The sequence below is a fragment of the Lipotes vexillifer genome, unplaced genomic scaffold (assembly GCF_000442215.2).
Source record: "Lipotes vexillifer unplaced genomic scaffold, Lipotes_vexillifer_v1.1 scaffold70, whole genome shotgun sequence".
Lineage (NCBI taxonomy): Eukaryota > Metazoa > Chordata > Mammalia > Artiodactyla > Lipotidae > Lipotes > Lipotes vexillifer.
Window position 1 is genome coordinate 2,275,600 of NW_006789896.1, and position 24,697 is coordinate 2,300,296.

At 39.3% G+C, this 24,697-nt stretch overlaps 1 protein-coding gene across 1 annotated transcript in view; it reads right to left on the minus strand.

Annotated features, from left to right (window-relative positions):
* The window catches only part of HYDIN (HYDIN axonemal central pair apparatus protein), a 342,406-nt gene that overhangs the window by 170,576 nt on the left and 147,133 nt on the right, over nt 1–24,697 (minus strand). Inside the window, 4 exon segments of the mRNA XM_007462964.1 lie at nt 6,845–6,988; nt 11,555–11,698; nt 13,787–14,060; nt 17,266–17,504. Of these exon segments, the coding sequence (XP_007463026.1) occupies nt 6,845–6,988; nt 11,555–11,698; nt 13,787–14,060; nt 17,266–17,504 (801 nt within the window).

Here is a 24,697-nt window from a genome sequence, read left to right on the forward strand (position 1 = left end):
AAGAGATCTCTGGGACAACATTAAATGCAACAACATTCGCATTATATGGGTCCCAGAAGGACGAGAGAGAGAGAAAGGACCAGAGAAAATATGTAAAGAGATTATAGTCGAAAACTTCCCTAACATGGGAAAAGAAATAGCCACCTAAGTCCAGGAAGCACAGCAAGTCCCATACAGGATAAACCCAAGGAGAAACACGCAGAGACACATAGTAATCAAACTGGCAAAAATCAAAGACAAAGAAAAATTATTGAAAGCAGCAAGGGAAAACAACAAATAACATACAAGGGAACTCCCATGAGGTTAACAGCTGATTTCTCAGCAGAAACTCTACAAACCAGAAGAGAGTGGCATGATATACTTAAACTGATGAAAGTGAAGAACCTACAACCAAGATTACTCTACCCAGTAAGGATCTCATTCAGATTCGATGGAGAAAGGAAAAGCTTTACAGACAAGCAAAAGTTAAGAGAATTCAGCACCACCAAACCAGCTCTACAACAAATGCTAAAGGAACTTCTCTAAGAGGGAAACACAAGAGAAGAAAAGGACCTACAAAAACAAACCCAAAACAATTGAGAAAATGGTCATAGGAACATACATATCGATAATTCCCTTAAACGTGAATGGATTAAATGCTCCAACCAAAAGACACAGGCTTGCTGAATGGATACAAAAACAAGACCCATATATATGCTGTCTACAAGAGACCAACTTCAGACCTAGGGACACATACAGACTGAAAGTGAGGGGATGGAAAAAGATATTCCATGCAAATGGAAATCAAAAGAAAGGTGGAGTAGCAATGCTCACATCAAATAAAATAGACTTTAAAATAAAGAATGTTACAAGAGACAAGGAAGGACACTACATAATGATCAAGGGTTCAACCCAAGAAGAAGATATAACAATTATAAATATATATGCACCCAACATAGGAGCACCTCAATACATAAGGCAACTGCTAACAGCTATAAAAGAGGAAATCGACAGTAACACAATAATAGTGGGGGACTTTAACACCTCACGTACACCAATGGACAGATCATCCAAAATGAAAATAAGGAAACAGAAGCTTTAAATGACACAATAGACCAGACAGATTTAGTTGATATTTATAGGACATTCCATCCAAAAACAACAGAGTACATTTTCTTCTCAAGTGCACACGGAACATTCTCCAGGATAGATCACATTTTGGGTCACAAATCAAGCCTCAGTAAATTTAAGAAAACTGAAATCATATCAAGCATCTTTTCTGACCACAACGGTATGAGATTAGAAATCAATTACAGGGGAAAAAACCGTAAAAAACACAAACACATGGAAGCTAAACAATACGCTACTAAATAACGAAGAGATCACTGAAGAAATCAAAGAGGAAATTAAAAAAATATAGAGAGACAAATGACAATGAAAACACGACAATCCAAAACCTATGGGATGCAGCAAAAGCAGTTCTAAGAGGGAAGTTTATAGCTATACAAGCCTACCCCGAGAAACAAGAAAAATCTCAAACAAACAATCTAACCTTACACCTAAAGGGACTACAGCAAGAAGAAGAAACAAAACCCAAAGTTAGCAGAAGGAAAGAAATCGTAAAGATCAGAGCAGAAATAAATGAAATAGAAACAAAGAAAACAATAGCAAAGATCAATAAAACTAAAAGCTGGTTCTTTGAGAAGGTAAACAAAATTGATAAACCATTGGCCAGACTCATCAAGAAAAAGAGGGAGAAGACTCAAATCAATAAAATTAGAAATGAAAAAGGAGAAGTTACAACAGACACTGCAGAAATACAAAGCATCTTCGGAGACTACTACAAGCAACTCTATGCCAATAAAATGGACAACCCGGAAGAAATGGACAAATTCTTAGAAAGGTATAACCTTCCAAGACTGAACCAGGAAGAAAAAGAAAATATGAACAGATCAATCACAAGTCATGAAATTGAAACTGGGATTTAAAATCTTCCAACAAACAAAAGTCCAGGACCAGATGGCTTCACAGGTGAATTCTATCAAACATTTAGAGAAGAGCTAACACCCATCCTTCTCAAACTCTTCCAAAAAATTGCAGAGGAAGGAACACTCCCAAACTCATTCTATGAGGCCCCCATCACCCTGATACCAAAACCAGACAAAGATACTACAAAAAAAGAAAATTACAGACCAATATCACTGATGAATATAGATGCAAAAATCCTCAACAAAATACTAGCAAACAGAATCCAACAACACATTAAAAGGATCATACACCATGATCAAGTGGGATTTATCCCAGGGAGGCAAGGATTCTTCAATATACGCAAATCAATCAACGTGATACACAATATCAACAAATTGAAGAATAAAAACCATATGATCATCTCAATAGATGCAGAAAAAGCTTTTGACAAAATTCAACACCCATTTATGATAAAAACTCTCCAGAAAGTGGGCATGGAGGGAACCTACCTCAACATAATAAAGGCCAAACCCGAGAAACCCACAGCAAACATCATTCTCAAATGTGAAAAACTGAAAGCATTTCCTCTAAGATGAGGAAAAAGACAAGGTTGTCCACTCTCACCACTATTATTCAACATAGTTTTGGAAGTTCTAGCCACGGCAATCAGAGGAGAAAAAGAAATAAAAGGAATACAAACTGTAAAAGAAGAAGTAAAACTGTCACTGTCTGCAGATGACATGATACTATACATAGAGAACCCTAAAGATGCCACCAGAAAACCACCAGAGCAGTCAATGAATTTGGTAAAGTTGCAGGATAAAAAATTAAGGCACAGAAATCTCTTGCATTCCTATACACTAATGATGAAAAGTCTGAAAGAGAAATTAAGGAAACACTCCCATTTACCATTGCAACAAAAAGAGTAAAATACCTAGGGAGATAAAAGACCTGTATGCAGAAAACTATACGACACTGATGAAAGAAATTAAAGATGATACCAACAGATGGAGAGATATACCATGTTCTTGGATTGGAAGAATCAATATTGTGAAAATGACTATATTACCCAAAGCAATCTACAGATTCAATGCAATCCCTATGAAATTAAAAATGGCATTTTTTACAGAACTAGAACAAAAAATCTTAAAATTTGTATGGAGACACAAAAGACACCAAATAGCCAAAGCGGTCTTGAGGGATAAAAACTGAAGAGGAATCAGACTCCCTGACTTCAGACTATACTATAAAGCTACAGTAATCAAGACAATATGGTACGGGCACAAAAACAGGAATATAGATCAATGGAAAAAGATAGAAAGCCCAGAGATAAACCCACAAACCTATGGTCAACTAATCTATAACAAAGGAGGCAAGGGTATACAATGGAGAAAAGACAGTCTCCTCAATAAGTGGTGCTGGGAAAACTGGACAGCTACATGTAAAAGAATGAAATTAGAACACTCCCTAACACCATACACAAAAATAAACTCAAAATGGATTCGAGACCTAAATGTAAGACCGGACAGTATAAAACTCTTAGAGGAAAACACAGGAAGAACACTCTTTGACATTAATCACAGCAAGATCTTCTTTGATCCACCTCCTAGAGTAATGGAAATAATAACAAAAATAAAAAAGTGGGACCTCATGAAACTTAAACACTTTTGCACAGCAAAGGAAACCATAAACAAGACGAAAAGACAACCCTCAGGATGGGAGAAACTATTTGGAAATGAATCAACGGACAAAGGATTAATCTCCAAAATATATAAACAGCTTATGCAGCTCAATATTAAAAAAACAAACAACCCAATCCAAAAATGGGCAGAAGACCTAAATAGACATTTCTCCGAACAGGACATACAGATGGCCAAGAGGCACGTGAAAAGCTGCTCAACATCACTAATTAGTAGAGAAATGCAAATCCAAACTACAATGAGGTCTCACCTCACACCAGTTAGAATGGGCATCATCAGAAAATCTACAAACAACAAATGCTGGAGAGGGTGTGGAGAAAAGGGAACCCTCTTGCACTGTTGGTGGGAATGTAAATTGATACAGCCACTATGGAGAACAGTATGGAGGTTCCTTAAAAAACTAAAAATAGAATTACCATATGATACAGCAATCCCACTACTAGGCATATACCCAGAGAAAACCATAATTCAAAAAGACACATGCACCCCAATGTTCATTGAAGCACTATTTACAAGAGCCAGGTCATGGAAGCAACCTAAATGCCTATTGACAGATGAATGGATAAAGAAGATGTGGTACATATATACAATGGAATATTACTCAGCCATAAAAAGGAACAAAATTGGGTCATTTGTTGAGACATGGATGGATCTAGAGACTGTCATACAGAGTGAAGTAAGTCATAGAGAGAAGAACAAATATCGTATATTAACGCATATGTGGAACCTAGAAAAATGGTACAGATGATCCAGTTTGCAGGGCAGAAATTGACACACAGTTGTAGAGAACAAACGTATAGTGGGGAAAGCTGTGGGGGGCTGGGGGTGGTGGTGTGATGAACTGGGCGATTGGGATTGACATGTATACACTGATGTGTATAAAACTGATGACTAAAAAAAAAAAAAACGTTGATGGCTACTGCCATACTATCTTCCAATGTACACTTCCCCAATACCTTAGGGGATGCCTGTTCCCACATGCCCTCCCTAACACAGAGCATTATCCAATTTTTGCTCTTTGCCAATCTTATAGGAAAAAAAATGTGTTTCATAGCAATTTTAATTTGCATTTCTTCCAACATGAGTAAAGTTGGGCATATTCTCATATATTTAAAAGCTATTTTCTTTTTCTTTTTGTGAACTCTACATTCATTGCCTTTGCCTATTTTTCTATTGGGTGTTGGCATTTTTCCTGTTAATTTGTAGAAGTTCTTTATTTTTAAAATTATATGTATGCTTTTTATTAAAGTTATATGTGCAAGTAATATAAAAGGTCAAAATGTACTACAAGAGTTATTACAAGAAACAGTAGTTCCTGACCCACCCTGGCATCCCGACAATCCTGGGGCCACAATTTCTCATTTCTTGTAGCACAGCAGGTCTATGGAACAGTTATTTTTTGGGGCAGAGAGGGGACGATCAGGCGATGCACACAACTCGGACACCAGGGATTATTCTGGGGTGTTGACACTGACACAGGAAACATTAAATTTCCCCGAACATTTTGATGAGTTTCTCTGGGGAAGAGCATTTATCTTTATGTCTTGGGATAAGAGCCAGCTGCCCAAGTCTTTTGAGTGGGGTCAGCGGGGACAGCTGTCTGGTGCACACAGAATCCCTCTGTTTTCAGCCCTCTGCTCCACTTGTTGCCTCTAAGCCCAGGCTACTTGGGCTGAATGACTCCCACTTCTTTGCAGCCTCACTGGTAAATTTTCTATGCTTTAGGTCTTTGTGCCTTTTTGTCTACCCACTCCCTTCCTCATTCTATCTTCTAGAATTTTTTTGTTGTTTTGTTTTTTTGGTATTTTTTTGCGTTACGCGGGCCTCTCACTGTTCTGGCCTCTCCCGTTGCGGAGCACAGGCTCCAGACGCGCAGGCTCAGCGGCCAGAATTTTGTTTAAATCTCTCATTATTTGGTTATACCCTCCTCTTCCCCTTTTATTATATTGCTCTGGGTGTCTTTCCTGTTGAACATTTTTACGTTTATTAAGATTTCAGGAGGGACAAGAGTGGGTCTAACCTCCCACCCAGACAGAGAAAGCTGCTCATACCTGAATTTTCATTTTCTCATCCATTTGTTTTCCTCTGCTCTTGAGTTCACTCTTCATCTCCTCTTTGAACACTTGTATCTTGTCCCTGAGCTCTTTATAAAGACAGGTCATATCACCTGTAATTTCTGTGAGACTGTAGAGAACTCCCTGTTTGTACTATGGGTTTTCTTCCTGGCATAGGGTCCCTTGCAGGAGGTTTTCATCTGCCTCTTGCTTATGATCATCTCCTCTTTTTATTTCTCTGTTCAAAGATCTTAGCTATTTTTTCCCCCCAAATCATGTTTGAATGAGACACACTAAAGAATCAGCGAGGAAGGAAGGGCAGGGGAGGGTGGCGGTGCAGTACTGTCTGCAACACGCTCTCACCCAGTGGCTCTGTCCCCCATCTTCCACAAAGATCCGTCTCCCCGAGTGTGGCTCATAGCAGATGTCCTTAAGTCCCAGGCTCCCTCTTCTGAGATCCTGCGATTGCTGCCTGCCCTCACTTCCTCCTCTATGTCACTTCTCCATTAGCTATCTCCCTGGACTGGGAGGCCGAACACCATGGGGTGTGGGGCTGGTCTCTCCTTCAATCCTCCTTCCCTACTGCTCTGCAGTGCCACCTGCCCCAGGGCCCAGCCATTCTCACTGGTGTCCTCATGCCCAGCCAAGGATCACGGGGATGATCTTGTGGGAATGTTCAGAAAACACTGCATCCTGCCCCAGACTGGTGGCCAGGGGAGCTCACAGCCTCCTGCTTCAGCCTGGTTCACATTTCTCACTCTCTGGAGATGGGCTGGCTGGTTTAGGGTTGGGGCTTTGAGTTTTGGTCAAATTTGAGTTTTAGTCAGACTTGAGGGGGATTAAAAGATCTTTCCTCTCATTAGTGGGAAGTCACTGTTTTCTAAAGTTGAGCTTCGTTAAAATGGGCAGGAAGGAAAGGGTCATAATAATGAGCAAGAAGCTCTCACGTTGTTAATAATGGTTTTCCTACCAATTGATATCAGAATGTATTGATATTGTGACTCATTTTAGATTTTTCCTCTCTGTTTCCTGGATTCTTTATATTTTTCTCGACTGAAATTAGGCCGTGTACCAATACTATTCTCTTCTTTTATCACACACACAGCACACCCCTAGGAGTTAGGACACCTTCTGTCCAGTTACCTCAGGAATTGAGGGCAGTGGGGATTTATCAGCCTTGCAGATAAAGAAGGGTCCACTTGTTGAGAGCAACACGTTCACAGGCAGGTTGGAAATGTTCTTCATGACCAAGGGCTGGTAATCAGGTTCCAGGATAGTGTTAGGTTTCTGCAAAAAAGAGAAAAGAGGAAACAAACCAACTTATGGTAAACACAGTAAGCCTTTAGCAACAAATGTCTGATATTCATTGTTAACAGCAGAATTAGCATTCTATTTATATCTATAGATGTATGGATTTATATTACATCTATCTGTCATCTATCAAGATATAGATAATATATATCTATACATTATATAGGTTCACTTCTCAGTAGTCCACCATACATTCCAAATGATTTATCTAAATCTCTACAAGGGATTAATATAGATGTAGATATAGGTATAGATATTTTCTATGTATCTATGTATCTATGTATCTATTTCACTAGAAGAGATCCTACTTAAGCCAGAAAACAGATTAGATTTTCTTACTTTCTTGTTGCCTGGTTTAAAAAACCCTATATAAGCCATGCCTCTGGGTAGAACTGTTACTACAGAAGTTTCCACAGCATCATAAAACAAAGTTTAATAAATGAATGATATCTTATGGAAGAACCCATGTATCACTACAATGAATAAAACATTTTTTCCTTACACAATATTCTTTTCATGCTTAAAATACCCAATTTGCAAATATACTTCTCTTGCTATATTGACAAACGCTCATAACTATTTCCTGTAAATTTTCTTGATAACACTGGGAGAGTTGATTTAGAAGCATGGTTCACTCTGTTAGATCAATTTTCATTTTTCAGCTGGAGAAAGCATCATAAATGGATCTTAAGCTGGAAGTTTCCAGTCAGACTGGATTTTTCTCACTCTGACATTGGGATCCACATTGTTCATTGTGTGCCTTGGAAAGGGGGTCCTTTAATATCACTAGGAAGTGACTGGAAACCTCAGCCTCTGGCCTCCAAAAAGAATCTCCCTCCCATTCCCTGGCTCTTCCAACAACTCTAGACTATTTTTCCCAGACCTATTTGTTTTGATTTGCTTTTCTCCCTGTTCCAATTTCAGTTAAGTCCTCCTGATTCCATGTTTTGCTCTGCCTCTGCTTCTTTGTCCAGCATAGTCTTTCTTCCACTGTGGTTCCTGGAGCCACTGGCTCTGAGCGAGCTTGGGTGACCAGTGTCCATGGTGTCTTAGTCAGTTCAGGCTGCTATAACAAATATCACAGACTGAGTGGTTTAAACAACAGCCATTGACGTCTCATAGTTCTGGAGGCTGGGAAGTCCAAGATCAAGGTGCCAGCACATCCAGTGTCTGGTGAGAGCCCACTTCTTGGTTTGTAGATAGCTGTCTTCTCACTGTGTCCTCACATGCCTGAGAGAAAGATCACCTCTCTTGTCTTTTCTTATAAGGGCACTAATCCCATTCATGAGGGCTCCACCTCCACGACCTTATCCCTTCCCAAAGCCCCCACTTACAACATGATCATATAAGGAATTAGGGCTTTGGTGTACGAATTTTGGGGGGACACAAACATTCAGTCCATAAAGTTGGCTTGAGCCACCTCCCTCGGTTGTACCTCATTAGCCCCTTGTGCACTCCCAAACTTCTTTCGGAGGTTCGGTCTGGCACTTACCACGAGAAGCTGCCACTGTTCCCCTCCATCTAACGTGGTAATATAGGTACTGGGTTCACCTTGCACTTGCAGATTTCATACTACAGTTTGGGGAGGGATGAAGCAGCACTTTCGACCTTCCCGCCAGGCTGCTGTGTCACTGCAGGTAGCTTTGAAGTGAAGAAGCCACACTCAGCTGGTTTTGGCAAGAGGCCATTTAGAGGTTAGTGATGAGAAAGAGTCGATGGACAGAGAACCCGTTCTATTTTAAAATGACCCTTTCTCTCTGGCTTGTCTCGCCAAATATCAGGAGACAGGATTTGCTTCTGGACTTCATGAAGCAAACTGACTGCTAGTTTCAATTGACCTTTTCAATTCCACAGAGATGTGGTTTCATCTCTGTGGCTTATGAACAGTAGAATAGTTATATAGCAGATCAAATCTGAGGAAATGGTTATAGAAAAATTCTTCCCATAGGCAGGCTTGGTATCATTAAAGTCTAAGGTACTAAATCAGATACACTGCCCTGAGCCAAAAACAAGGAGACAGAATGGATAATTGGGTGTACCAAGACAGGTCTCTTGCACACCCTGGGTAATGAAGTCCCATTTCTTCATTGTCCCTGATATGGAGTAAAATGGGAGCAGGAAATGAACAATGAAAAATACAGTAGTAGGACAGATTTCAAACTTGTGATATTTGGGAGGAAGGAGAGAAGGACAAAAACAAATAGGGCGTAATGACTGAATTCATTTTTTAAATTCAACAAGTCACTGTCATTCAAAATATTTGCTATTTTATTCTAGTGATAAATTCAAACAGTAGACATTTAAACAAGAATATGCTTTTTTTAAAAAAAAAAAACAAGGATATAAACAGAGGAAAAGGAACACTACCCACACATTTTTATGAGTGTTTATGTACTTTGGAAAAAAAATCTAATAGGAAACTAAGCTGAATATTTATCATATACTGTAATGTCTTGCACAGAATAGCTATTCAATAAATCTTCACTGAATGTTCTCTGAATGGCTACATTTAGAGAGAACATGATGCAACCAAATTTGGCACAGCTGTTGCCAGTAAATATCTTTCCTGATTACTTGAAAAAGGAAGAATTTAAAACAGCAATGAAAGCTTAATAACTGTAGACGGAATTCTGGTAGTATTTTCTTTTTATATGTCTCATGGAGATTGTCACAGTTAGTTTAGCATCCTGTAACTGAAACCTTTATCCTACTTCTTCCGTGTCTACATTCCCCACCAGTTTGTTAGGTTAGGGTTTTTGCTGTGTCTTTACTGCCTAATACACTGCAGGTGCTCAAAAATTATTTGTTGATTTGAATTGAACTTGTACATCTCACCTCCTGTACTAGCCTATAAGTCCCCTTATTCATCTCCTGGCAGAGCACCTTATCCATGGTGGGTGTTCAACAGATATTTATTTAATATGAACAATATATACAGAATGCACCAGAACAAATGGTCTTGAACATTCTCTTGCTAGCCTCCGTTAACAGAAGGAACCCTGGTTTGTTCTCCCATGACGGGTTAGGCACTGCCACACCCAGCCCTTTCGTGTGACAGCATAGATCACACCATGGGATCTTCCTTAATGCTTGGTCTTCCCAGCTGGTTGTGAAGTTCATCAGAGAGGGAATATTCTCACTGTTGTATCTCTACAACCCGACACAGTGCCTGGCACATGGTAGGTGTTGATAAATACTCCACTCCACAGCCAGCGTGACTGTTTCAATGAATACATCTGACCATGTCACTCCCTTCCCTGAAGGCCTCCAATGGTCACCCAAAACAAAACCCGAAGTTGACAACATGTGTCCCAGTCATGCCACACACACTTGGCCCCTGCTCACTTCTCTAGATGGACTTCATTGTCATTCTTGGCATAATCTCTGTCTGAGGTGGCCCTTCAGGTTTTATGCTGACCAAGCTTTCTCGTGACTCAGGTCCTTTGCATGTGTTGTTCCCTACTTCTCTCTCCCCCACTTGTCACCAGACTGACTTCTAGTTGTCCTTCCAGTCCCAACTTGAGGCATTTGCTCAAGGAAGCCATCTATGACCTCATGTACAAATAAGGTCACGTCTCCTGATGCATACTCTCACTGCAAGTTATATCTCTTCTTCATAGCGCTGTTTAGAATTATAATTTAAACAATTAAATTTTAATAGTTTGTTGACAGTTTGTAACCTCAACCAGTCTCCTAGCTGTGACTATGTCAGATTTTTAGCACCTACACAGCCCTTGACCCAGAGGAAATGTTCCACACACACCTGTCCTGAACAGTAAATAATTCTCTGCTGGAAACCTGCCTAGGACTAGGTCAAGTCCTGCTGTGATATCTCCCCTCCTCTTCATCACCTAGCCCACTGCCCTGAGCAGCAGTCATCCCCATCTCTCCCCTGTTCTGGGCCTCCCTCACTTACCGCTCACCCTTAACGGCACATAAAGTTATAGACAGTTATGGGCATATACATCAAAGAATGTGAATCAAATAGTTTAAGTTGATTATTCCCAAGCAGTGTTAGGTGATCTACAAAATAGCTTAACTTGTGTCTCAGTTTCCTCCTGTGTATCATGGGAAAGAGAAGCTCCTGCAGAGATTGCTGTGAGGGACAAATGGGAAAATGTATGTAATGAACATGGCTCAATGCCCAGCACGTACCAATCAATAGTGGTAGCTATTCTTAATGGTTACTGTAATTATCAATAATTCTTCTCCAACCATTTCTATACTGTGATGTTTATTTTACCTAGTTAGAGTAAAATGATGGACTGAAATGCATTTTCAGTGCACTGGAATACCCCTTCACTTTGGTCTTATACATCAGGAATGATGGAAGTAGAATTTCTATGGCAATTCACTTTTCAAAAGAATGTAGGTTTAGATTCAGAATTTTTAGTTGAATGTGTATTGGCCTCTGAAGCTTAAAAAACATTGGCTGGGTGTGGGTGTAACAGGATTCCCATTAATTTAGCTTCTGAAATGAAAGCGTGAACATGCGCACCCCTAGCTGGAGCACCCGGCCCTCCCCAACACAGCCCCACTGACCTTCTCCAGTCGGTATACGAGCTGCTTGGTGGAGAGCTGGATGAACGGTGCCACGAACTCACAGATGACGTTCACCGTCATCACCAGGCTCTTCCTCTTTTGTGTCCCGATGATGGTGTGGCACACCAGCTTTTCTTTGACTATCTGCAGACAAGATATACCAGCGTTTGTGGAACCTCTATAGTTTGGAAGACCTAATTCTCAACAATCAGCAAAATGATTCTCAACTACCTGCCTGGGGACACTAGGGAGGAGCACATTTTTCTGAGCAGTGCATGTCAGGGATGGGTCTCTGTCACACAAAGTCTGATTGGTTAGATGTGTCCAGGATGGGTCCTGTGTCTACTGCTGACTGTCCCTGAGGACACAATCAATTTACATTCAGCTCATCCATTGTACATATGGAAGATTTATCAGGGCTGTTAGGGACTGGATACACAAAACAGTGATGGAAGATGCAGATAAAAATCCTTCATGGGCTATCACTGTGCTGTACACCTGAAACTAACATGACATTGTAACTCAACTACAATTGAAAAAAAAATTCAATGGTAGTTACACACAATTTCTTATCAAGGTAGTTGGAAGCTGGCTGGAAAATTTTTGCCTTTCACATTTGAATATTTAAAAATCGTGTACGGTAATTAACACTTCTTTGGACCCAAGAGCCTTAGATTTTTATAGAGTAGAAAGGACTCAAAGTGAATTTATAACATGAATAGCCTTTAATGAAGACTGCTCAGGTGTCAGATGTTAATGAATTCAAGTCTCTTCTCAATTATGTAGCAGAACTTGGAATACAGGGGAGATTTTAGTAAAGCTACAACTGAATTTAGAACCCCAGCAGCTCAGATTTAATGACTTTAAAATACAGTCAGGGGCTTCCCTGGTGGCGCAGTGGTTGGGAGTCCGCCTGCCGATGCAGGGGACGCGGGTTCGTGCCCCGGTCCGGGAGGATCCCGCATGCCGCGGAGCGGCTGGGCCCGTGGGCCGTGGCCGCCGGGCCTGCGCGTCCGGAGCCTGTGCTCCGCGATGGGAGAGGCCACAGCGGTGAGAGGCCCGCGTACCGCAAAAAAAAAAAAAAAAAAAAAAAAAAAAAAAAAAAAAAAAAAAAAAAAAATACAGTCAGCTCTTGAGAACAACACTGTAAACATGCCTGCAACAGACTGTCAATGTCTTGAGATGAGGGCCTGCATTCTATTCACCTTTGCATCCTTGGTGCCTAGCACAGTGTGTGTCATGTGGTACATACTCAGTGAAAGTTGGCTGAACCTCTCAGTAACAGAGAGAAAGAACATATTATACACTCCATAATGGGAAATAACCTTCTTTTTTAAACTAAGGATGTGTTTTTCCTGAAAATGTTCTGTGAAGAAACAACGTAAGTGAAGCAAAGTGCCATCCGTGACCCTCGAGGAACTAAGCAGGGAACCAGCTTTCCCATCTTGTCTGCTGGGAGGCAATTTCTTACTGTTTCCTGTTTTCATGAGGAGAAAGTTCAGCATCACATCCTAATTTGGTGACACCAGCAGGAGCTCAGGTAACCATCATTTCTCATTCACAAAGTCTGCCTTTGTGAAGAGGCTTGTAAGTGATTTCAGAAGTCTTTCTTTTAGGTTTTTAATGGTTTCCAGCCTCCATGAGGGAATAGGAATAAACAGACACATGGTTGGATCTGCCTAAATGTCTTAAGCAGAATGGTGATAATGTGAATAAGAGCAGAACATCAGAGTTGCTGAAGATAAATGCAGCTCTTTCATTGATACATAAAAAGATGATGATTATAAATGTGATGCTGTTGAGTCAAGCTGAGAGGGAAGGAACTAAGGATATCCCAATACCTGGATAGGAGAGGCAGCCGAGAGTGTCTATAAAAACATTTTCTTAAAAATAAATATTAAGTGAATACTGCTAAGTATTAATCAGAGGCTTAGCTTTGGCTGAACAGTGGATGTCCCTCTACCAGAGACTTGCTGGCTCTGTTGACTCTGGGGATGAGAACCTGCTTTAAACAGTATTTTAAGACTAGGTTCATGGTAGCTGTAGAAACAAACAGAAAACTCAGCAGAGCTGAACCTTGAATGCAATGGGTGCTGCCATGGTAACTCAGGGCTGTATGCAATCCTTGAGAAACCACAGCCTTTCTTCAGATAAATGTCAAGGGACTCTCCTAAGAAATAGAGCAAAGATTTATTTAGGAGAATAATAGCTTCTAAATGTGTGTCCTCTTACCCTGGGAGTGGCAGAATAGCCTTCAAGTATCACGTCAATCGTCTGGCCTGGGTACAGCTCCATCCTGATGGGGTGGAGTTGAAACACAGGGCTTTGAGGATCCCTGGGTGCCTGGGAGCACTGGGATTGGCAGTGGCTCTTAGCACGCCCCTTCTTAGCCAGTCTCTTCTTACCCAGCTTTTCTTGGGGACAGAAATCTTCATTCATCCAGAACAACTGTTGGACCCGACGTCCCTTGTTGGTCAACTTGAAGCGGTAATAATAGGTGTCCAGGCTGGAAAAGAGGAGGCAAGGATTGAGAGGATTCAACTTTGAGCTGTTCCGTTCAGCTCTACAGCCTTGGGATTTACTCCTCCGGAAGTATTTAAAAATTGAGCAACAAAATAGACATTATTATTATTTTTAATGTAGGAAGGCTAAATGGTGATACTGCTAGGAACTACTAGGACAAGGTAACATCTACTCGTTGGGTCATTAGACTTGAGTCAGTGACTTGAGTTTGGTCCCTGAGTTGCCATCACCAGGAAAGGGGCCGTGGGGAAGTGGCCCCACCCATCCCCAGTCTTTCTCAGCAGGTTAAGCTGCCACATAACACACAGACACAGTTCATGTGAAAATCACTTCAATTTATGAGAAATGGCACTGAGAAGTGAAAGCAAAACAGCTACTGAAGGAGAAGTATATTTCAAATTGTGTTGAGTAAATTTCTAGTAACTAGTTAAATGCCTTGCGATGGACTCAATTTGAAGGAACTTTAAAGAGAAACAACACATATCCTCTAAACCTTACCAAAGGTCAAGGGGACTATAATGCATCAGAATACCACCTGGATCGGTCATTTATCTCAGACTAATGTGCTTTAAAGATGCTACTACTCATGCACGCATGCATGCATTCATTCATCTATTCTGCAAATATTTACTAAAGACCTCTTTATTGTCTGTCTCTTTGCTAGACACTTTCTAAGATCTTGGAGGTGGTTCAAATGTGTTTTTGTTTGAGTTTTTTTTTTTTTTTTTTACTGATTTATAAGCTTACTTTAAAATATCCTCTTCAGGGAAAAAACTCATCTCAGGACTTTTAAAATTTATTTTTTATTTTCTGGGGCTTTGAGTTTTCATCCCATCTGTCCCTCCTTTGGAAAGACACCATGTCTAATAAGCAAGTTGAAGCTTGCTAAATAATAAGGAGTGTTTGCCAGTTGTCAGGTATAACCATTATTAGCTAAATATATGTCCAATGGGGCATGCTCATTGGAGTCTTCACTTTGTAGTTTGACTTCAGGGCTAAATGTAGGTTTTAGGGAAAATAATAAATAACATATACTATTTTATAAACTAGGCAGGGTCTCTGTCACTTATTCACAGTGTATCCTTCAGTCATCATAGCACCCCAGTAATACTAAGCATATTGATTAATTTTATTGATGAAGAAACAGAAGCTCTGAAAATTTAAAGGAGTTGTCCAAAAATAGGCCATCAGAAGAGGTGGCATATGGGTATTTCTTTAGATCCCTGTGCCCAAAAAATTGGCAAACTTTTCCTGTAAAGGACTGAATAATAAATATTTTAGACCTTTGGGGACACGTGGTCCATCATAACTACTCAACTCTCCACTGTAGTGTGAAAGAAGCTGTAGACAATATATGTACATGAATGGGCGTGGCTGTCTTCCAATAACACTTTGTTTATAGAAACAGGCAACGGGCTGCAGTTTTCCCACCCCTGCTTTTGATGATTCTTCTGGAGGTTGCTGGCATCAAGACTTTATGTCAAAAAGAAGAACAACAGGGTTTAGGCAGAGCAGAAATTGGCAGCTAAAAGATACAGGTTGCTTCTATATTTGTTGAAAACTATCAGCTATCCCTCCAATTCTAGGCAAGTGTCAGAATATCCTTTGGGGCCATTTGACACTATTTGTAGATTAAGGAGAACATGTAATTAAGTCTGGTTTGCAGTATATTGTTTCCTGTAATTACATCTGAATGCACTTAACAAATAAATTTGGAAACAGGAATAGTATGCAATGACAAAATGCCCTACCATATGGTCAATGGATAGGAGAGGAGCATTTTTCGTATCTAGTTGACACAATAACTGTAATTGGATGCCTCTCTGAAAACATATGCAATTAACGATCTCACTTGCCTATTACTTAATTCCTACTGGTTTATGGTATTTTCAATTAAGTGCCATATTTTGTAGATGAAGCAGAGGAAAGGAGGTATGGATGGGTTTGTGGGGAGGGTTCCTAATAGTATTTTGTCAGGTACATCTCTAAACACACTGTGTCCATCTTGGTTTCAGGGCCCTAGGCCAAAAGGCAGGAGCATCCCCTTGAGATCTGTTCACAGCACTGAAACAAACAGGCACCAATTCAGCTGGCTCCTGAGCGTCAGCTGGTGACAATGCATGACTCTTCTGAGGAACCAAAAACAAACCCTCACACATGTCCTCCATGGTTAGTATTCAAACCCCATACATTTTTAGAGTCACATTTAGATCGTTCTACTCAGAGATGTCTATACTGTACTACCTGTTATTTAAATACTTAGACTCTCTAGCTTTTCCTGAGTGATCAGGTAGAGCCAACTACAACCACCTCAGTTGCTGGTGCTACAGTGGGGAGGCAAGCAGAGAACATATACGAAAAAAAAAATTACTGGCTTTGCAATACCTGGTAAGATACATTTGCTATATATATATATATATATATATATATATATATATATATATATATATATATACACATATATATTTTTTAAAATATATTTATTTGTGTGCAGATACATTTGCTATATATATATATATATATATATATATATATATATATATATATACATACATACATACATAATTTTTAAAAAATATTTATTTGGCTGCGCCGGGTCTTTAGTCGCAGCACGTGGGATCTTCGTTGCCACATACGGGATCTTTAGTTGCGGCACATGGGCTCTTAGTTGCGGCATGCATGTGGGATCTAGTTTCCTGACCAGGGATTGAACCGGGGCCCCCTGCATTGGGAGCGTGGAGTCTTACATAGCAGGGAAGTCCCTGCAATATATTTTTACCTTCCTAGTTATACTCTACTTAGGCTATCACTAAGATCCATTTGTATTTTCTACATTCATGGAGAGGAATTAACAATATATTGGAATCAAAGAAGAGAAATCATGGTCAAGATTCTGAATTTGTCACAGAGAAGCCACTGTAAGTTTCAGAGAAGAATATACTTCCTGTGAACCATCTCTTCTCTAGTGTAGAGGGACACAGCTTAGAGAATGTAACCAAACTATGACTAGGAAATGTCTTCTTGTGGCTGATGAACCCATCTGGAGGGGGAAAAGTGAAGATAGGGAAGGGAGGGGGCTGACGAGGCTAGTTCTGTTTACTTAAATATAATTTTCCAAAGTAGGAGTGATGCTCAGCTTATAGAATATATGTGATATGCATAAAACTTGGTCCATGATATTTCCTTACCTAAAATGTGCTCCCAAATTGAGTTCTGGTGCAAAGGGCTTATCTGAAACAATGGTGGAGCCAATTCCTGAAGCCTGGACAGGTATCCGGTATGTGTTGCTATTTTCAATGTCCAAAATGACTGTGTCTTTGAATGTCAGTATGTCGTTCAGGTTGGCAGTCAGTGTCAGTTCAACATCACTTTCTGGGGGAACTGTGCCTTCCTTGGGTTCAACCGTCCAGAGGGACTTTTTGTGTGCCTGTAACACAAGACTACAAGTTAACAGTGAAGATATTCCTGGCTTTTCATTCTGCACATATCAAAGCCCTCTATATTTCAAATGCCTGGCACGGCAGAACTCAACATCAGAGACAAACATTATTTTTTTGAATCAAAGCAGCTGGGTGTTTGTTGGCCTTTCTTTTTTTTTCTTTAAAAAGCAATATGATTCTGAAGAGCAAACCTACAATTCTACTTTTGAATGCTCTGTGAAGATTCTTTACATCTCTTTCTTAAGACGACAGCCCAGTTCTCTAACAAGCTTACGCTAATTATCTGCTCTAATCTCCAAATTCTGAGATACCAACAGAAGGTACAACATCCTTCCTGGAATTTGGAAGTTTTAAAAGAAATGCTTTTCAAATGCAAAGTTTCCATGATGTTATAGTAGGGATCAACAGCTTTCATTAATAAACACAATATAGGAAGTCATCTTGGTTTCTATTATTTCATAATAATCAATACAATTTCATTTGCTAAAATTCCAAACTTATTTTGATATGTGTGATAGGACTAAATTATAGAGTTGGAAGTGACTCCCACCAACCTGTTCCCTTTAACTGCTTAGATCCTCATAGCTCACTCTCTTTCCTCCCTAAGGTCTTTGACCAAACAATACCTCTCAATGAAGCCTACTCTGACCATCACATTTTAAGTGGCAAGCCTTCCCCCCAGTATTCCTGATCCCCTTTACCCTGCTCTATATTTTCCCCTGAGCATTCACCATCTTCTAACATTGTGCATGATTGATTTATCATGCTTCTGTCTCTCTGCACTACCATATAAGCTCTTCAAAGAAGGGATTTTTGTCTTTTTTGTTATTGTTGTTCACTGATACATCCCCAGGATCTATAACTATGCCTGGTACATAGGAGATGCTTAATAAATATTTGTTAAATGAATTCATATATCTGCCTTTTAATCAAATCCTTTGATGTCAGAGATCTTATTTATCATCTAAGGTAACTTATCCCTGGTTTTAATAACTCAAACTATTTGATATGTCTTCCTTATATTAGATACGTTTGTTTGTTTTTGACCTTCCAAACACTGGTATTTGGTCCACTACCTTGGAGCTAAATAGAATAAATCAAATCTCCCTCTTTTGTTCAACAGCCCTTCAAATTCTATATCCAGCTTTAGAAGAAAACCTCATATGGCTCCAAAGTAAGTTGAAAATTTGGTTAAAGTGTCAAATAATAAAAAATGACTCACGCTATAAGCATCTTATTTAATTTAAAAATATAAATTCTGTTTCTTTGGTGGCAATCTATTTTCCCAGGCTGCTTCTAAGATTTTTATCCTTGTATTTGATTGATTATAGTTCAGGTTCACTACAATGTCTCTAGTTATGGGTTTATTTGTATATCCTGCTTGGAATTTGCTAGACTTCCAGAATCTGTGGTTTGATGTGTTTATTTCTGAAAAATTCTCAGCCATTATGTTTTTAGATATTGTTTCTGCCTCATTCCTTCTCCTTTCCTTGTATTACTCCATTACACATGGGTATGACTTTCCTAGTGTGTCCTCTCTGTCTCAGCCTTCATCTGCATTTTCCATTCTTTCTCTGCCTATGCTTCATTTTGGATGACTTCCTCTGAGCTACCTTCCAGTTCATTATTCTTTCTTCAGCTGTGTGTAATTCACTGTTAAACACATTTATTATTCACTGTTAAACAAATTTATTATGTTATTAATTTCAGCATTTTTTGTGTGTTTTTCAATTCAGGTTTTATTATTTACTTTTCTTTTTATACATTTTTCAGCCTTTTGAGATTTTTAAAAATTCTGATTATGACATTCGACTTATTAGCTACTTTTCCTATCCTTCCTAGTCAACTGTAAATTTTATAAGCAAATTGTTCTTAGGATTTTTCAATACATATAGCAAATACACGTTCAGTGGTTCTAAGGTCCAGGTGTTGTGGGAGACACAAAAATGTCCAAAGCACCATTCCTGCCCCCAAGAAGCTGATAGTAATGACATTCAGAGAGACCCCCGTGTAAACAACAAAAATGCAAGTCAGAAGGAGGTTGGGGTGAAAGTGCCTCAGGGAAATCTAAAGAACAAGGTGCATTTCCGGAGCAGAAGATATTGAAATTCTTTGACTGTACGACACATTTCCAGACACACTTTCTTTTCTGTCTAAATGTGAAATTGAGCATAATTTTCAAGTACTGTGATCCCTAACTATATATATATATATATATATATATATATATATATATATATTAGTTACTTAGTTAATTAATTAATTGGCTGCATTGGGTCTTCGTTGCGGCGTGCGGGCTTCCTCTAGTTGCGGTGAGCGGGGGCTACTCTTTGTTGCGGTATGCAGGCTTCTCATTGCAGTGGCTTCTCTTTGCAGAGCATGGGTTGTAGGAGCCCAGCCTTCAGTAGTTGCAGCATGTGGGCTCACTAGTTGTGGCTCATGGGCTCCAGAGCACAGGCTCAGTAGCTGTGGCGCACGGGCTTAGTTGCTCCACGGCATGTGGGATCTTCCCGGACCAGGGCTTGAACCCGCGTGCCCTGCACTGGCAGACGGATTCTTAACCACTGCGCCACCAGGGAAGTCCCCCTAACTATATTATACTATTGCTTGATAAAATTCAAATTTATTCTACTCTAATTTTATATATAAACAATTATCTCAAAATTAACACAAAGCACCATATCCCTATTTTGATTGCTGTATCATCTAAATCATTTCTAACAGTCCTGTTTTGAGGAAGAAATTACTCAGAAATATTTATATGGATAAATATTCATAGAAAATATTTAGTGATGACTAACAATGCACTGGGAAAAGGCTGAAAAAAGAACTGGTATAGAGATCATTTCGAAACTTCCAGGATAATAATGGAGAGGCAAAGCCAAACTCTCCATTTCACTGAGGAAGAGTTTGATCACTCCCTCGTGAATCTTTCTTGGCTCCCTGTACTCTTCTGAGTAGGGAAGCTCAGAATAAGCCCTCTAAAGAAAAGCACATAGAAGAAAACAACAACTTAAAAACAAATGTAAAATATACTCTATGGGCTGGATTTGAGAGGGCACTCCAGTCCAGGATTATCCTGCCTCTATTTAGTTCCTATGGTGTATTTCTCCTACCAAATGTAAAAACACATGTAGCTCTATGAGAGCTTAGGTACAATGTAAAGCTGTGGATCAGAAACTTCCTGACAAGCACAGATTGGGTTTGGAATAGAGTTACACTGCTTGATGATGGTTGTAAATAAGAAGACTGTATGTTGCAATTTGCAGGCAAGAGTTAGAAATTTCAGCCAGGCAGAATCTCACAGGATGGCAGTGCTTTGGAATGTCACCAAAATCCAGGTCTGGCCCCAAAGCAGATTCAGAGACTGGATTTGTTCAGTGGGCCCTGCATGGTCACTCTCTTGGGGACAGGCTCACAGGCACTTAAATAAGGAGAATCTAAGATTTAAACTCAAATGCCAATTTCCCAATTAACAACTGAGGAAAATTCTATTCCATAGACCACAATGTTAATTATATTTCCTCCTGGTTTGAAAGTCTGCATGGGAACTAATAAATACATTGCATTTTAAAATTCAAATAAATTAAACAAAGCACAGAAGAACAGTTCTCAAGATTATAAGTTGTTTATAAAGAGGATGTAGATGAATGATGATGTGGAAATTTTATTTTAATTTTGGTATTAATGGAAATTATAGGTTTAACTCTAAGTCCAGATGCCTGTTATTATTCATAACCTTTTAATATGGGCCATCTCTAGAGATACAGATATAAAAGAAAACAATTAAACATTAAATACCACACTAGTTAAACTAGGGCTGAGATAAGATATTTGTATGAGAATTATCTCTATTCAGAGGACACTTGCCAAAAGAAATGTTGATGCTTGTATGACTCAAATTGTTTTTCCAAAATTTCTCTCTAACTTTTCTACTCACAGTAAATTAGCCCTAGAGGAGTATTAAAATATTAAGAAGACAGTAAGCAAAGTCTGTCTTTCCAGAACATTAACCTGTATTTGTATGCAGTTTTATCTTAAAATATTAGTAACAAAAAGATAATAATCCTCATAAATTCAATTTTGGGGACTACAGATCAATTATTACTGGCAAGAGAAACTACAAGATTGAATGTCACTGTATTTTGCTCATGTTTAGGTTCAAAGAAATAACTTCTTTGCATTTTAATTTATCCACTTTTCAAAAACAGTCTGTGATAGCCCAGTCACAGCAGTGTAGGGTTCTCTGGCATGCACTTCAAAACTCTTATATGTGTAACTGATTCACTTTGCTGTGTAGCAGAAACTAACACAACATTGTAAATCAACCATATTCCAATAAAAATTTTTAAAAAATAGATGACTAACAAGGACCTACTGTATAGCACAGGGAACTATACTCAACATTATGTAATAATGTACAAGGGAAAAAAACCTGACAAAGAATAAATATTTATATATATATATATATATATATATATATATATATATATATAAGTGAATCGCTGTGCTGTATACCTGAAACTTACATGATACTGTAAATCAACTATACTTTAATTAAAAGAATTAGAAACAAAAAACAAAATTCATAGCCTCGACCCATTTCCCAGTTCCAAAGCCACTGTCACATTTGTAGGCATCTGTTACAGCAGTACCCACTCTCAGCACCAATATCTGTCTTAGTCAGCTGGGACTGCTATAACAAAGTACCGTAGACTGACTGGGGATAGCTTATAAACTACAGAAATTTGTTTCTCACAATTCCAGAGGCTCTAAGTCTGAGATCAGAGTGCCAGCATGGTTGAGTTCTGCTGAGAGCCCTCTTTCAGACTGAAGACTGTTGCCTTTTCCTTGTATCCTCACATGGAAGAGAGCAGAGCAGAGGAAGCAAGCTATCTTCTGACCCTTAGTAGGGCACTAACCCCATCATGAGGACTCTACCCTTGTGAACTCATCTAATCCTAACTACCTCCCAAAGGCCCCACCTCCTAACACCATCACATTGGAGGGTACGGTTTCAGCATATGAATTTTGGAGGAATACAAACATTCAGTTCCTGACATTCTGCCCCAGGCCCCCCAAATTCATGCCCTTCGCATACGCAAAATATATCCATTTCATCTAAGCAGCTCCCAAAGCACATAACTTGTTTGGTTTCACAGGTTCACAGTTAGAGAGGAATTTTACCTCAGGATGAACGTACCTTGAGTCTCACTCATACCTGATTTAATTGATATTTAGATGAGACTCTAGAGTTGATACTGGAATAAGTTAAGACTGTTGGGACTGTTGGGATGGAATGAATGTATTTTGCATGTGGGAAGGACACCAATTTGGAGGGCCCAGGATGGAATGTGATGAACTGAATGTTTGTGTTCCTCCCGAATTAATGTTGAAACCCTATCCTCAATGTGATGGTACCAGGAGGTGAGGCCTTTGGGAGGTAATGAGAGTTAGATGAGGTCGTGAGGTGGAGCCCTCATGACCGGGATTAGTATCCTTGTTAAGAGTCATGAAAGACTCACTTCCTCTGCTCTGCTCTCTGTCACGTGAGGATACAGTGAGAAGTTATCAGTCTTCAGCCTGATCCAGCCTAGTGGTACTTTGTTATAGCAGCCTGAACAAAGACACAGTCCCAAAGTGAAAATACTAATATCCTCTAACATATTAACCATAGAAAATAACACAAAAGTGAGTTCTAAAGAGCTATAAATGCAAATGCAACTTCCTATAGATATTTTTAAGTGAGTCATTATAGCATCATTTCATTGGAGTTTCTATTACAGTAAATAGGAATCTCTGACATATCATTTTCAGTCTGACCTACATCATCAAAGTAATACATGGAAATAGATTTCCCATGCTTGAGTAACTAGCCCTTCTCTTTACTTAGAACTATCTGTCTTACTTTCAGTTTTTTTTTATTCTAGGCTTTTATTTTATTTTGTCAAAGATTTCTCTCTTTAATGAAAAAAATCAGTAAGATAATAAAGCTGGTTCCAAGGAGAATACAGAGACTGGTTTATATAGCCAGTGAAAGAAAAAAAATGCTGAAATACAATTGCTAAGTTAGATATTTGTTTAATTTCCTATAGAACAATAAAATCATAACATTTGATGTAATCTTTTGCATTTCTAGAAGTCTTTTAGAATTTAAATTTTAATGTCCTGATTGACTTTGAAAGACATACAGTAATCATTTTAGGCTATTATTTTAGATAAAGTAACGCCAGCTGCTATAACGGAAAGATTCCTGATACTCAATGGCTTAATAATACAGAAGCTTATTTCTGGCTCACATGCATTCCAGTTGGTGGCAGGAGTGAGGATGGGCTTCTGTTCCATTCAGGCATTCAAGGGCCCCAGCTAAACAGATACTAACATGTTTATTAATTCATGGCTTCTAAGCCAGTGTGGACATTGACATCTGCCTGGCCAATAAGAGAATGGAGGGTCATATGCCAAGATTTTATGCACAAGCCTGGAAGTGGCACACATCACTTGCGCTCACTTCCACTGGCCAGAGCTCAGTCACGCAGCCACACCTAACTCCAAAAGAGGCTGGGAAATGTCATCTGCTCTGGCCCAAGAGTAAAGGAAGACAGGCGTGGGGAACTGCTAGCTACTCTCTGCTATAGCTACCTTGTTGGTTCTGAATACTGTCACATCCTTAAGTCTTCCCCCAACTCAGATTCTGGAAGGTGAAGAGTTCACTCTATCAGAACACAGAAGTAGGAGTATAATTTGGTATTTCAACTTCTATGGGAATTGCAGGCCTGGAGTTCATATCTATCTGCTATTAGGACAAATGGATGGGCAGCTAGAAGATATAATAAAAATGTTCTAGGCAGGATCATCTCATTCTGTTGGCCCTTCTTCCCAAATATATGGCCTTTGAACACTCTACATAGTTTTACTCATTTATGAGGCTCAGCTTACAATCAAAACATAAATCAATGCCATTTTTGTCCTTCTTTTATCAAAAAAACAAATGCCTTTCAAAAGAGGGTATTGTCAATGTCAGCTTTCCTGTTCTAACCATTTATTTTCCTCGTCTAGCCAGTAGCACAGGTCAACCCTCTGTCTACAATAAAGAGAGGGTGTCACCAGCCTAAGTGCTATTTCAAGTCAGGGGACATTAGTTTTCGATGGATGAGTACCATTTCTATTCCGATTCCTG